The sequence below is a fragment of the Meleagris gallopavo genome, chromosome 17, assembly GCF_905368555.1.
Source record: "Meleagris gallopavo chromosome 17, MGAL_WU_HG_1.1, whole genome shotgun sequence".
Taxonomy (NCBI): domain Eukaryota; kingdom Metazoa; phylum Chordata; class Aves; order Galliformes; family Phasianidae; genus Meleagris; species Meleagris gallopavo.
In genome coordinates, this window is record NC_139420.1 from 9,666,250 (window position 1) to 9,681,660 (window position 15,411).

Below are 15,411 nucleotides of genomic sequence, written 5' to 3' on the forward strand. Positions count from 1 at the left end.
AGTGATAGGATACATAATTATAGTAAAAATTGCAAATTGTTGAACCTGCTTTACACACACACACGCACACACACACACACACACACAGATGAACATGGCCATGCACACAGAATGATACTGCATTGTAATCTTGTCACAATGCTAGCTCCTGCTACAAATCCACTGAGGGGGATAGGACTAGTTCTCTTCCTTTAAAGAATTATTCCGTGAAAAATATTGCCATCCATTCTGAGTCTTAAAAGTTATTTTCTTGGCAATAAACAAGCACTCTAGAAATAAAATGCATTTTCTTAAATAGGAAGATTTAGGTTTTTGTCAGTTATTTCCATCTGGCGTTTAATTATTGCTTCTTCACATTTGGAGTCAAGAATGATACTAAGTTATCTTACTAATGATTGGATTCTTTCATGAAGAAAACATTCAGTAATTTCATTCAGAAATAATTCAGGAAGGAGGCGGTAATTTCTATAAAAATTTAGGAGAAAATGTATCCCATAAAGTATATTTACAGTCAGCTTAGTAAAATATTAATATTATTCTGTGGAACCACCACCTGTATTTTCCATTTTTATGGGGGAGGAGAGGGGATAACAGGCCATTGCTTTTACTCTAGAAAAGAGAGTGGCTTTAAAAAATGCTAATTAGATACTGCATCTTCCTTTATTCAAGATTTCATCATTAAAAACAAGGGTTACCTCCACTCATTGAGGTTTTTTTGTCATCATTGTGTGTTGCTATCTTAAGCATTTACAAGCTTGATTCTGTACCTCTAGGAGATGGGATAGCAAGGCATGAAAAAAATTCCCTTCTGACTTCAGTCTAAAATCCTGATTCCATGTTGACTCAATTAGCTGACATACAAGAGTAAATCTTACGTGTTCAAAATTGTGTTCAGATATGTCATATACTAAATTCTCTCTTCTCTCCCAAAGATCTTTCCCACTAGGCTAATACCCAGGCAAAAACTTCTTTATGGCTTAGTTAAATTGATAAAACAAGCAAAAAAAAAATATACGTGCATGCCTGTGAGTATACGTATTTGCAGTTGTCTGTTGGGAGGAGCCACTTCATTTAATGAAAAATGTTATGGCAAAAATGGAGTTTTTGTGGTTTGGCAAAGCATCGTAGATTTTTAGGGTGTTGCAGTGATATTGCTGCGAAAGAGGCCAACAGGACCTTCTCTGTGAATGACTGCCATGATTTGAGAGTGAGGCTCGTGTTTGGAGTGGCAGCTCATCTTCTGAGGACAAGGATGGAGGACTGCAGGACGCTGTGTGTTTTAAGGATGGGTTGGTGTGGGAAGGAAGGGAACACAGATGGTGAAATATTCCACTGTTCTGCAGCTGCTAGCAGGAGCAATGTCCTTCAAGCTATGCCATGATGAATTTTTAGAGACTGAAATTTCAGTGTAAGGTATTTTTCAAGTCGCAGATGTTGTCTGATTATGGAGAGAGGAGGAAAGTGAGGAATTAGTTGTTACATATTCATCATATAGGTAGATGTACAAGAGCAGTATCTATCTGCAGCTGTTGTCAGTAAGAGGCCTGATATTCTGCTCCATTAAGATGCTTGGTATTTCTCTAGTAGAAAAGCTTCATCTCTCAGATCCACCTGTAATAAGTTAACCTGAAGTGAGGGCGGTCCTTTCTCATGTGCTCCTTATGATAACTTGGGGATGTGAGATAGCTTTTGTTTTTTTCCTATTAACTTCTGACAGCTAACTTTCTAGTGAAGATCGGGGTGGGGACTGGAAATGAAGGAGTAAAATTCTGCATTAGTTTGTAAGTTCTGAATGAAGATTGTGCTAAAAATTGAATTAACACCAAGTAACTTGCTGCTGATGGCATTCTGAAGCAGTTAACCTTGTACTATCCTAACATTTCCCTGTGCATTTATTGGTGGCACCTGAGAACAGACATCTTCCTGAAAGATCTGAGCATAGCTTTGGAGAAGCTTGCAAACTGCAGTTAAGAATATTCTAAAACTGCTTCTTTTTTTTCCCTTTCCCATGTTATTTTGACTGTAGTTTTGATGCATGGATTAAATTTTGTACATTGTGTGATATACAATATAGAAACACCTTACCCCTCTGATACAGCAACGGGGAGGGAACTGTGCTGAGTGTGATCACTTCTGCTGAAGTTTGTTATGCTTGGGTTACTCTGTGATGTTTGAAACGAGATACCCATCTTCTGTGTTCTACGTAGTGAACAGTCTGTCAAGTTTGGTGTGGTCACATTAGATTTTATCTCAATTTTCTGGATTTGTTGGGGTGAAGATGAACATAGATGTACACGAAGATGTACGTAGACTGAGGAGGACATTTTGTTAGCTTTGTGAGTGATGGTGCATGGTGCAGATAGTGCTGCCTAGATTGCCTGGAAGTATTCCCCTAAGCTTTCAAGTGTTTGGTTCTTTTCTGAAGACTTTTGTGATGATGTTTTGGATTTTAAAAAGCTATAATAGTGTTTCATTGTAGGCTTTCCTTAAATATAGATTTACAAATTTAACTTCGTAGCTATAGCTCAGTTTTTTTGTTTGTTTGTTTTGCCTGGGGAGTTCCTTAACTGAAAAGAAAAATGCCTAGAACTATTACTTCTTTTCAGGTATGGGATTCTGGCATAGGTTGTTTGTATGTATGTATGTATGTATGTATGCCCAAGGTCACATCCCCTATCATGTGCTGTTTGGTTTTGGTTCCTAGGACAGGCATTTACATCACGCATTGTCTCATTTTCCTGTGACACTGTTATCTATCACCACTTAAGCTTTATAAACTCTGTAACCCTATTGGATTATATATACCTGCAGCTAGATTGAAAACAAAAAAATTTGTCAAGATATTTTCCTTTTCCCTGTGAAAAAGAAAAAAAAACAACAGAAGATTATGAGAAGAACAACTCTCTCTCTTTAAAATAAATAAATAAACTCTAACTACATGATGTTATGTAGGTTGTATATTATGTTCAAAATTTAAGCCAAGTCACTTTGGAGGTTTGGTTTAATTTTGGTTATATCCAAAGAAAGAAGTCAGAATCTCAGAACATAGAATAAGGGTGAATAAAGTTTAACTTCCAGCCATTAAAGTATACAGCTGTCTTGAAATCACAATCATAGAATGGCCTGGGTTGAAAAGGACCACAGTGCTCATCCAGTTCCAACCCCATGCTGTGTGCAGGGTCACCAACCAGCAGCCCAGGCTGCCCAGAGCCACATCCAGCCTGGCTTTGATGCCTCCAGGGATGGGGCATCCACAGCCTCCTTGTAGTTTAAAGTACTACCTTTATGTCACCATATCAATTTTGGATTTACCCCTCAGGTCTCTCTTATATTTCAAATATAGTATAATACACTTTATAGAAAGTACTTTGAATTAATATATCAAATGAAAGTGGAAGAAACCAAAGGTCTGTAACAGATTGCTTAAAACTCACTAGTGTGGTTAAATAAGCAGAAAATAAAATAAAGGTAGAAGAAAAGGAAGGGTATTATCTGATCTGGCAGCTAGTAGAAATCACCAGTGTTGTTTGTATGACTAGTGGGTAAAACACTGTAAAAGCAAGTGTTCTTCTGTTCCTTTTTGGTTTCGTAAATACATTTACAAGTATCCCTATAACAATTTGGCACTAAGATATCCTTACGATACAGTCTGAGTTCTTTGGGAATTTGACTCAAAATGCATATTTTGAACAGGGCAGTAAGAGTGCTCAGGAAACATCCACGTGATCAGATTTTTATCAGCAGCATTGTGTTTTAGAGGATGAATCACTTTGATTTGACCCAGAACGTATGGATAGCAGGAATCTCCCCTTCACCCAGCAGGGAATAATGGCAGTTGGGCTTTTTCTGCCAACAATCAAATACTGCTAATCAAGATCTAGGAGAGCCATAGTAAGGAGCAGCCAATACCTGCTTTTCAGATTCTTCAAAAAGAAGTAGTTGTCATCTTTTCAGATAGCTGAGAAGAGACGTGCAACACTTTACTGCTTTATTTATTTAAGTGCTTGTATATGTTCCAATTTCCTACACATTTGAATGTGGCCAACTATGTTCTGAGGTATTATATTTTTTCCCATTTATTGAAGTGTTTTATTCACCTTTCTTTGACGCCTAGGCAACAATGCCTCTTGAATGTATTTCTAATAGTTGAATGTTAATTGTATAGAACTTTTCTAGTTTCTGAAATTCTTTTTGTTAACATTATTCCGAGGATCCTTCCTCTTCTGTTGGATGACATTTTTTTAGCTAGGAGGTACAAATACTCACCCACCCAGTGCTGATGGCCTTTCACTCATGACAAATTAAAAAGAACTGTGAGAAGAGCCCACTGTTCTTCCTGTTGTTCTTTAAATTGAAGCAGAATGTGGTTTAAAGCATTGTAGTACAATGCTATTCTGATTTAAGAAATAAATGCATCCACTTTATTAAAGGCAAGGCTATTGTACTCGTTGAATTTCTGCTTTTCACTGATTTTTCTATTAGTCTGTTGTGCTGCCACATTTTTTTTCTTCATGTATCCTATGCTGATATTACTTCGATGAAGTACATTTCTCAATTTTTTCTGCTTTTTCTGGCTGCATTCAATGCTGTTTATAGTAATCTCCGCAATTGCTAGAAGGATTCATCAGATTATACTGCCTTCTTTCTACCTCTTGTTCAATTTTCTTAAGTATCACACTTCAGAGGTCTCTGTAAGAAGTGTTAGCCTCATTTTACTTGAGGAGAAATTAAGGAAAAAAAAAAAAAAAAGAGAGAAAAGTGGTCTGGCAAAAGCACACTGAGTCAGCAGCAGATTTGAGAATACAACCAGAACTCCTGACTCCTAGCACAGTGCCTTAAATAAGGCAGTTCTCTCACAAAGAAGTTGTTATGGCCTATTTATACTCTAAACAAAACTTAAAGAAAATTTCAAGGCGTTTTCTGCAAGAATCAAAACTCTGTTTGTAATCAAAGTACTCCCATTGCGTGAAATCTGTCATTATTATGTTTCATGTGTGTAAATTTGAAAAGGAGGGGAAAAAAAAAAGGAAGCCAAGTGGTCTTCTTGCTTGGCAATAATTGTTTCTGTGAGAGGAGAACACTTTCAAAACAACCTGTACTCACTGACGTGTAATCTAATTTATCTTTCTTTCTAGGTGATTACAGATTTGGAAGAACAGCTGAACCAGCTCAGTGAAGACAACGCAGAACTGAACAATCAGAATTTCTTCCTGTCCAAACAACTTGATGAGGCCTCAGGGGCCAGTGATGAGGTTGTCCAGTTGCGAAGTGAAGTTGATCATCTCCGTCGTGAGATCACTGAGAGAGAGATGCAGCTTACCAGTCAGAAACAAGTAAGGCTTTACATAAATCTGGATTACAGTCTTTCCATGATAGCTAGGTGGTTATCTGAAAGGCTAAAAATTATGTTAAATCTGAAAGCCTGTAGGGAATGTATATGCTTCTAGGGGCAATTCAACCAATTATTGCTCGAGACTTCCTTCCCTAAGTACTTGAATGAATTGAAAATTTTTGTTACTTCTCTTTATATTATTCTGCGAAGAAATTTAGCATTCTGAAGGTATCATAACGTAGAATTATTTAATTTTGTGACCTTGGCAATTTCAAATCTTCATAATGAGATAGAGCTGACATTAAAGGCAATCACAAGTTGGAAATAAATGGGTTGTGATTTACCAGCTTATGTTTGCTGCCAATTTGCATGTACTGTAAGTTAAATGGTAAGGCTGAAGCTTAAAGTGCATGCTTGATGTAGGATGTGAGAATTGATAGGAGGATTTATTTTTAGACTATGGAGGCCTTGAAGACAACATGTACAATGCTGGAAGAGCAAGTAATGGACTTGGAGGCCCTGAACGATGAACTCTTGGAGAAAGAGCGTCAGTGGGAAGCATGGAGAAATGTTCTAGGGGATGAGAAGTCTCAGTTTGAATGTCGTGTCAGAGAGTTGCAGAGGATGCTGGATACTGAGAAACAGAGCAGGTCTTTTGTCCCCTCCTCCCCTTTTATATTAACTTGTATGCATATGCTCTATAGAAGCTAGTACAAAAATATATTTGGAATAGGATATGGGAGTGGGAACTAAATATAAATTCTTGTGAAGTAGTTCTAAAAATGGTGTATTAGTTAATAGTCATTCACCAGTAATATTGTTCCTTTTGTTTTTTTGCAAGTAAGTGATTCAAGAGGGTGTGTTATTTATCACTGGAATTTATAGAAGTCTTGATCTTTTTTTTCCCTTTTACTTCATTTTATGAAAAGTTAGTCCTTGCTCCAAAGTTTAACTGTAGAGTCTTGAAATTTTCAAGCAGCTTTTCTAGATTGGGGCAAGGTTATATAATACAAGTGTTGCAACAAACAGTCAGGCTTTATAAAGTAACATCTTGAATTTGAGGCAAACCTCTGAAAGTTATTGATGCCACTGCATGCTAGGAAGAAGTCAAACCCAGAAAGGTGTTAGGTAACATTGTCTTCCATTTTAATTCAGAGTGAGAGCAGATCAGCGTATTACTGAATCTCGCCAGGTGGTAGAACTAGCTGTCAAAGAACACAAGGCAGAGATTCTAGCCCTCCAGCAAGCACTAAAAGAACAAAAACTCAAAGCTGAGAGCCTTTCTGATAAGGTAAGCAACTTTCAATCCTACACTTCCATTACAAGCTGAGATACCTTTCTTTTGTAGAGATATAATTTCTAGAATTGTGGTCCTGAGCAGCTTTTTCAGGATGTGAGAGCAAGTTAAATACTGGAGATCAACAGGATAGAATTCTAGCTTCAAGCCAAAGACCTAGAATTTAATTTTAGAACAATAGAATAGTTCAGTTGGAAGGGATCTACAAAGAACATCTAGTCCAACTGTCTGATTACTTCAGGGTTATCTGCAAGTTAAAGCACGTTATTAAGGGCTTTAGCAAATGCCTTTTGAACACTGACAGACACTGGGCCTAGGAGGCCTGTCTGGTATTTGACCAGCCACATGGTGAAGAAATTTTTCCTAATGTACAGTCTGAACCTCCCTTGAAGCAGCTTTGGGCCATTCACTTGCATTCTGTCATCAGGTAGTAGGGAGAAAGAGGCACCTCCTTCTCCATTCCACAGAGCAATGAAGTCACCTTTTGGCCTCCTTTTCTTCACATTGGACAACACACTTGTCCTCAGCCTATCCTCATAGGACATGCTTTCTAGCCCTTGAAAGCCCAGCTTTGTTGTTCTCCTCTGGATACATTCAAGTATCTTAATATCCTTTTAATGCTGTGCTGAGCCCAGAACTGCTGAAGATCAGGCTGCACCAATGCTAAATGTAGTGGGATAATCCTCCTGTTTAACCAACTGGCTGTGTTGTGTTTAATGGACCCCAAAATGCCATTTGCCCTCTTGGCTGCCAGGACATGCTGCTGGCTCATGCTGAACCTATGGTCCAGCACTCCCAGATCCCTTTCTGTGGGGCTGCTCTATGGAGTTTGTCTCACAGTCAGTACTTGTGTCTGTTTTGAGAATGGCTGATGGAAAAGAGTCTATGATACCAGGGATGTGCAATGAGTTCTGTCAATAACTCGATGTCATCATTTGAGCAGTGGCACACCAATTTTTTTCCCCCTCAACCCTTTATAGTAAGTAAAGGATAATTGTATCATTTTTCTTCTGTGTGTGCTTGGTGAAGTTGAATTTTAAGATTGTGAAACACTATATTTATCACTCTTTTATGTTGTCCTGATCATCTGTCCCACCTGCTTAGCTCAATGACCTGGAGAAGAAGCATGCTATGTTGGAGATGAATGCACGCAGTTTACAACAGAAGCTTGAGACAGAAAGGGAGCTCAAGCAGAGGCTTCTGGAGGAGGTAACCTTGTAAATTCAAGTTGTAACTTCAGAAGAAAGTTCCACACTGTGGGAAGGACTGGATAAAGCTGTGTCAATAGCAGTATTGCACATCCATCCTTCTCATATGTAACTAGAGAATTAATGAAGGTGGAAGTTTTGTTTTTCCTTAAAATTTTGCAAAATGTGTGGCCACATCAGGGAGTTATGAAAGTGAACTGCTGTGCAGGGAAAGGTGGGCTGGGAGCCAAGAGTTGACAATAAGGACTCTTTAGCCAGTGGACACAGTCCCATAGTACTTAAACAAGAAGATCAAAACAGGTCTGGTGATAGTAATGATAATTGGGTTCAGCCAGCGTCCCAGTGATTATTAGAGAAGCTTATAATGACAAGGCATGTCCTAGGTCACATCTGCAAGGCAGTGTCTGTGCCCAGACACAGCGTTCCTACATCAGGCAAAGTGTAGGAAACACTTATAAACAGGTCTGGAGCCAATGTGCTGTGGGTGCATAGCTGGAGACCACAGATGAAGCTTCTCAAAGCTCTCCATAATTTAGCTTTTAAAGAAGGTCTAAGCTGTGTGATCATCGTTTTTTATTTTTTTCTTTTTGCAAAAAAAAAGAATAACATGTAATAACGCTTTGTAAAAAAAAAAAAAAAAAAAGACAACAAACAGCAACAACAAACAAAAAAGTACACCACTTTTTTGCTATTAACAGCAGGCAAAGCTGCAGCAACAAATGGATCTGCAGAAGAACCACATCTTCCGCTTAACTCAAGGTCTGCAGGAGGCTCTAGATCGAGCAGATCTTCTGAAGACTGAAAGAAGTGATCTGGAATATCAGCTGGAAAACATTCAGGTGAGGGTGAGGAAACAGAGGGCAGGACTCTGTGCTCCCCATTTAAGGTGGAATTTTGGGATATGACCTTTTCCTAATCTAGTACTTTTCAGAGTCATGAGATACGGTACAGTATTTTTAGCTCTGTTCTGCTATTGAGTTGTTTGTTTCTGCTATTCAGATGAAATTTCTTACATCTTTGTGTGGTTCAAAGGTTCTCTATTCCCATGAAAAAGTGAAAATGGAGGGCACTATTTCTCAGCAAACCAAACTCATTGATTTCCTGCAAGCAAAGATGGACCAACCAGCAAAAAAGAAAAAGGTGGGTGAAGGAGGTTTGAGAGTCATAGAACTAAATGGTGGCTTTCTATATAGCTATGTGCTGTGTTTTCAAAATTTTCTGTTTTATCTTTTTTTATGTGTAGCATTTGAGCATTCCAAGTTAATAAGGATAAGCTTTGCTAGGCAGAAAGTTTTTCATGTGGCCTATCCATTACCTTATTATTCCCAACCCAGTAGCTACAAGTCAATTAGGTTGTTGTAGGAATACAGAGCTTTAACCATGCTTTTTTTTCCTTTTAACAGTAAGTATGTTTGTGTGTATGAACATATGGTGTATCTAGAGTGGCTGTCTTTTAGCATAGGATTGATTAGTCAGGTGATGTGACTTGTGTCACATCTTTGTCATAAACAGTTCTGTCATATTGAATTAAGTAATTTAAATTAATTTTAACCACATATTTTGAGATCCTCTGTTTAGATGCTTTCGGAAACTCAGCATGTGAGTACTAGCAGGTAACGTATGCCCCCCTTTAAATTAATCCATATCTCAACATTTTCTCTCCAGTGCCAATATGAACTAAAAATCCATCCTTACTTATATCAGAATTACCATTAGGCCCTCTGGCCGGACTGCCACTAGCTAGTTTCACTTTGCCTAGTTTAAGCCATCTCTTACTAGGAGTTAGGAGTTGTCTGTGTGTTTCTGTTGCTAGGGCCTGTTTAGTCGGCGGAAAGAGGACCCTTCTTTACCCACACAGGTTCCCCTGCAATACAATGAGCTGAAAGTGGCACTGGAGAAGGAGAAAGCTCGTTCTGCTGAGCTGGAGGAGGCTCTACAGAAAACACGCATTGAGCTCAGATCTGCTCGTGAGGAAGGTAGGAGTTAACAGAAAAGGTGAATCTGGAGGCGGCGCACATTTTTTGGTCTGAATACATGCCTTTAATTGTGTGTCACTGTAGCAGTAATGTGTTGTTTAAATTCTAACCTACTGCAGAGAAGATGCAGGAAGGCTACACGTTTTTCTGCTGGTTGTAACCATTGAATGGTCACATAGAACCACTGCTATGAGCTAGTGCTTCATGTTGGTTATGTTAATGAGTGGTATTTATCTCATCTGTAGCTGCTCATCGGAAAATATCAGACCACCCTCATCCATCCACTCCAGCCACAGCCAGGCAGCAGATCATCATGTCTGCCATAGTCCGCTCACCAGAGCATCAGCCTACCCCAATCAGTCTGCTAGCTCCACCCTCCAGTCGCAGGAAGGAATCCTCCACACCAGAGGGTAGGTTCTTGATGAACCTCTCTGTTGTATGTTTTCATCTATTTAGGTGTGATCTCTCTCTCTCTCTCTTCCTCTCTCCCCCTCCTCCCTCCCCCCCCAAGTATTTTTGGTAATAGGAGATGATTTGGTTAGGCATAAAAGGAAGATACCAGTTCAAAGATATAGATAACCACTTATCTAGAAAAGGGGATATTGTTTCTCAGCCTTCTGGCTAAGATCAACTGTAATACCTGTAATGCCCTTCCATAGCTTTGAGAATGGAAGTGACGGGGTCATCAGAAAAAGTGAACAGGTTAAGGGTTCTGCTCTTTTATATTTATCTAACTAGTGTTCAAGAATGAATGTCAAACAGGGAGACCTCAAACTAAAACCTCCCAGTCTTCAGTTGAAGGTGGGAAAAGATGGGACAAGCCAAAATCACATACTGGTCTTGCCATCACAGGTAGGTGGGGAAGGACAGGGTGCTATAAGGATGAGTAGCATGAGCATAGAAAGGTATCCTCAGTAGCAGATAATGTTTGGGGAAAAGAATGATGATTATCAGTGAAAGAATATGCTTTGAAGGATTGACTTTGTTCATTAACGACCAAAAATACAGAATAGAACCACTAACAGGTTCTGTTTTAGGTATGCTTTGAGATATACTGCCACTGGTGGTTAGTACGAAGGCATAAAAAGGGAAAAGATCTGTGATGTATTGATTACAACAGTATAGGTGCTGGAGAGTTTGTTACCTATAAGCAAAATTGTGATTAGTCCAGCACATCTTTAGGAATTGGAGGTAAGTCCAGACTTGAAATTTGGTTGGATTGTTCAGCATAATCTTGCTACACCACAATAGCAATGTCAGCTCTACAGTCTGTTTTCAAGTGGCATCTTCTGTGCAACTGTAGAAGGTAATTACTGAGGTAGCTTAAGATTGCAGGCTGCAAAGGAAAATAGGCAGTGTCCTTGTCCATCAGGGATAGAAATATGCAGTCACCTTGGCTTTAAAATATCAAAACCTACTGTCATTGTCATCCCTGTCACAATATGCATTCTAAGAATAGATTTTTGTCCCTTCCAGAGTACAGTCGGCGCCTGAAAGAGCGAATGCATCATAATATCCCACATCGTTTTAATGTGGGGCTAAATATGAGAGCAACAAAATGTGCAGTGTGTCTGGATACTGTGCACTTTGGACGGCAGGCATCTAAATGTCTTGGTAAGAGCAGAGTGTGTGCCTGTGCTGTAACGTGACGAGAATGAAGAAGCATCAGCTGCCTAGAATTGCTTTTCAGTGAAGGTTGAATGAATGACCAAGCGTGAAGACTGAAATTTCTTGGGCGAACATTCTACTTTAGAAAACATCTGATGCAGAATAGAAGGAGATTCTTATAAAAGCTGCATTAGGGATTTGTGCATTAGGAGTTGAGGCAACTGTAATGCTTTTTTCATCATTTTACAGAAGTTTTTCTCTGTCTTTTTGTCAGAATGCCAAGTGATGTGTCACCCAAAATGCTCAACTTGCTTGCCAGCTACTTGTGGACTGCCAGCAGAATATGCCACGCATTTCTCTGAAGCGTTCTGCCGGGATAAAATGAATTCTCCTGGTCTGCAGCTGAAAGAGCCAAGCAGCAGTCTACGTCTTGAAGGGTGGATGAAAGTGCCAAGGTATAAACATGGTGCTTGGTGCCGTATCAGGTGCTGAAACATTTGGGACAGTTCTGTGTATTATCCTGGCTCTTATGATGTGATTAATTGGATATGTTCATTACAACTTCTTGTACCAATTAAATCTCTTTTAAAATTTGCATGTTTATTTTGTTCATAATCCAAGTAGGAAATCCAACGTGGATTTGTGCTTATTTTCTTCAGGAATAATAAACGTGGGCAACAGGGCTGGGACAGGAAGTATATTGTCCTGGAAGGAACAAAAGTGCTCATTTATGATGCAGAAGCAAGAGAAGGTAACTTAGCATTTCTAGGAAGAACAAGGCCTAAAGATTGCTTGCTGTAGCCATACCTAATTTAGCTAAATCTTCTCTAATAAGGCAATGTAGTTGTGTTTTTTTTAGTCTTTAATGGTTTTATTTGCTGTTGTGTTATCACAATCCAGCTGTGAAATATCCAGTTTGTATCCACTTCATTTTGCTATCAGTTACTTTCTTCTCTGTTTCTTTGTCCTTTCTTAATCCATCTCCCCATTCTCTCTGCAGCCGGACAGAGGCCTCTGGAGGAATTTGAGCTCTGCCTTCCTGATGGGGATGTAACTGTTCATGGAGCTGTAGGAGCTACTGAACTTTCCAATACAGCAAAGACAGGTGAGAATCAATGAGGTCAAATGGATTTCATCTGATTTGCCATCAGTTGTATTCTGTTTGGCTAAACAGATTTTTTTCCCTTGAACTTTCATTCTGTAACTGTTCAATTCCGAGGTTACCTCTCTGAATTAAGTGAATAGGTTTGGTTAGATTTGGTTACACACAGGGAGTTACTTCTGTCATGGTAGTTGAACTGTGAATAAGATAATCATCAAGCCAAATGGAAGTAAATATTAGCATTTTGTAGCATACTTAAAAGCAAACCTACTTTACATTTCTTTGATCAATACTCATTATGAAGTGTGAAGTTCTGTAATATGTGTCACTATTGTGCTCTAACCAGAAAGTCGTTAACTTAGAAATACTGTGGGTGTATACAGTCTCTTATTATTAAAAAATGTTAATGTTTTAATTTGTATGTATTGAATAGAACTGATGAAAAGATTATGTATGTCTTGATTTAAACATTAAAGGCTTCAGATTGTTAAAAACAAAGGTTTCCACAACCAATTTTTACAGATACTTCTTGAACAGTACAGGAAAAAACTAGCTGAATGGCTGTTCTTTTTTCCCCATAATGTTATTTCTTTTGAATAAAAGACAAGAAATGATTCTTACTTATTATAGAGACAGCACTGTATGTATGGATTGTATACATCTAGCCAATATTTAGCTTTAGGAGACTAGCCTGTGCAGGACCTGTAAAAGGAGAAACCTCTGTATAAATTGCTGTGGTAATACATCATGCTAAATACAACTTCTCTCCAATAACACTGAAAGGTGTTGATTTAAGTCCATTGACAATATGCCAAAATCTAATCTAAGTCTTATTCTATCTATACAACATCTCAGATGTGCCATATATCCTAAAATTGGAGTCTCATCCACACACCACTTGCTGGCCTGGTAGAACACTCTACCTGTTAGCACCCAGCTTCCCTGACAAACAGCGCTGGGTCACAGCACTGGAATCAATAGTGGCAGGTGGGAGAGTTTCCAGAGAAAAAGCTGAGGCTGATGCTGTGAGTATAAAAGTTTCATTTAATAATAACTATTCTGGGAGGGAGCAGAGTTTTGAAAAATTATTTTTTGGTATTTGACATACTGAGGTTTAACTGAAGGTAAGTTCTTATTTCTGCCTTAAGACATGCAATATGAGTACCAGGAACTAATTCATTGTGAGACTGGTCCTTTATATTATAACACCCTTCTTTAGGCTTGGGAGTGCAGTAAGAGGACTCAAAAATTGTATCTCTGCAATTCCAGCATACAGCAAAGGAAGAAAGAGCAGTCTAAATCATGATTTAAATCTTATCTTATAGCGTGCCATATGGAATGAGCAAGTCTTGAAAGAAAGAAAGAAAAAAACCAAAGAGCTCTTTCCTAAAGAACTGGGGTTTCTTTTTGTTTTGTAGCAGAAAGGAGTGTGTTTGTGTTTTACTTTTAGCTTTATTCCTGATAAGGATAAAAGGTTGAATTGAGTTTTTATGACTTTGGATAGCCTTTTGTCATTGCTGTGCTGATAAATCTATTTTCTGATGAAGGGAGACATGATTCTATGGCATTTCATATTAAAACGTTGGCTCTGGAAGTAATGAATATCGGATTAGGAGGAAGTCATCTCTCGTGCTAACATTTCTTTCGTCTCTGAGAAAATAGATGCTCTCACTGACATTTGGACGTCTTTATCCTTCTGGAAAAAAAAAAATCCTGCTTCACTGCAAGAGATGGAGGGAATTGGGAATTATAGGGATAACAATAAATTGTACACAAGTTTAGGTTAATTGTGATCAATTTCTGACTGCATTTCAGGCAGCTGAAAGTTTACTAATTCTTTTGTAGGAGAGATCCCTGCAACATTTAGCTTTATCAGAAAAGAAAATCTATACTAAACTTTTATCCCATCTGAAACCATGATTTTGCATTGTTTAAAATACATTGGAGAAGCAGAGGAAGATTAACTTAGCAATAACAAAAAAGTTCTTTCTGTTATTTACAGAAGTTGCTTGGGAACTCCCTGCTGAAGCTAGAGGGTGAGGACCGTTTGGATATAAATTGCACAATGCCCTTCAGTGACCAGGTAATGACAATGGTCAGTTGAACCTTACTGAATACTGGATAGTTCACTCATGAAAACTGTGCCTTCACAGCAATGTGTGTAATTGTGTACTTGGTTATTGGTTTGCTTTTTTTGTCCTTTTCATTACATCTTCTGGTAAACACTCATCCAAACTTGCTCTTGGGGCATTCCATGTTCTCCTCATACAGTGCAGTTTTTTTTTTTCTGCTGTCTCTGTAGGTTGTACTGGTGGGTGCAGAGGAAGGTCTCTATGCCCTGAATGTATTAAAGAATTCCTTAACGCACATCCCAGGAGTGGGTGCTGTGTTCCAAATTCACCTCATCAAGGATCTGGAGAAGCTACTCATGATAGCAGGTAGGGGTCTGTATGTTATCATGTGTGCTGCAGTAACCTCCTGCTGATTGCTTTGGAAACTTGCCGTGCAGGTACCAAGGGCCCAGGCTTTCCTTTAGATTAATTACAGAATTGTGTTTATTTGTTTAAAACTGGTGTGTCATCAGGAACAGTGGCTAACACCATGCTGTCTGGTGTTTTCCCATAAATGAGTATGTTATTGAAGGCTTAGTTAAACTTTCATGTGAGAGGAATCGGGCATGGTCTGTAATACTGTTTATTGCAGCACTTGGAAACTCATTGCCAGTTATGTTGGCACAGAAGAGTTCTTCTTAAGGACGTTCTTAAGGGTAAAAGAAAACTTTCTGGTTAATTTTGGATAGTGCACTAAGGAGGCTGCTTTTAGTGATGACCTACTTGACGTTAGCAACACTATTAATCCACAGAGAGAATTGTTTTCCCACTGGATTT

The 15,411-nt window shown here is 38.7% G+C and overlaps 1 protein-coding gene across 10 annotated transcripts in view; it reads left to right on the forward strand.

Annotated features, from left to right (window-relative positions):
* Positions 1-15,411, forward strand: part of CIT (citron rho-interacting serine/threonine kinase) — a 71,504-nt gene that overhangs the window by 47,378 nt on the left and 8,715 nt on the right. For 5 of the 10 annotated variants that reach the window (XM_085238284.1, XM_085238283.1, XM_085238287.1 and 2 more), the window contains 15 exons: positions 5,136-5,333; positions 5,789-5,982; positions 6,488-6,623; positions 7,734-7,838; positions 8,536-8,676; positions 8,870-8,977; positions 9,651-9,813; positions 10,059-10,223; positions 11,290-11,427; positions 11,696-11,876; positions 12,081-12,172; positions 12,422-12,526; positions 13,379-13,548; positions 14,526-14,618; positions 14,826-14,961. In XM_085238284.1, coding sequence (XP_085094410.1) covers positions 5,136-5,333; positions 5,789-5,982; positions 6,488-6,623; positions 7,734-7,838; positions 8,536-8,676; positions 8,870-8,977; positions 9,651-9,813; positions 10,059-10,223; positions 11,290-11,427; positions 11,696-11,876; positions 12,081-12,172; positions 12,422-12,526; positions 13,379-13,548; positions 14,526-14,618; positions 14,826-14,961 — 2,125 coding nt within the window. The remainder of the gene's footprint in view (positions 1-5,135; positions 5,334-5,788; positions 5,983-6,487; positions 6,624-7,733; positions 7,839-8,535; positions 8,677-8,869; positions 8,978-9,650; positions 9,814-10,058; positions 10,224-11,289; positions 11,428-11,695; positions 11,877-12,080; positions 12,173-12,421; positions 12,527-13,378; positions 13,549-14,525; positions 14,619-14,825; positions 14,962-15,411) is intronic. The other 5 variants (XM_085238286.1, XM_085238288.1, XM_085238290.1 and 2 more) reach the window with 3 other exon arrangements.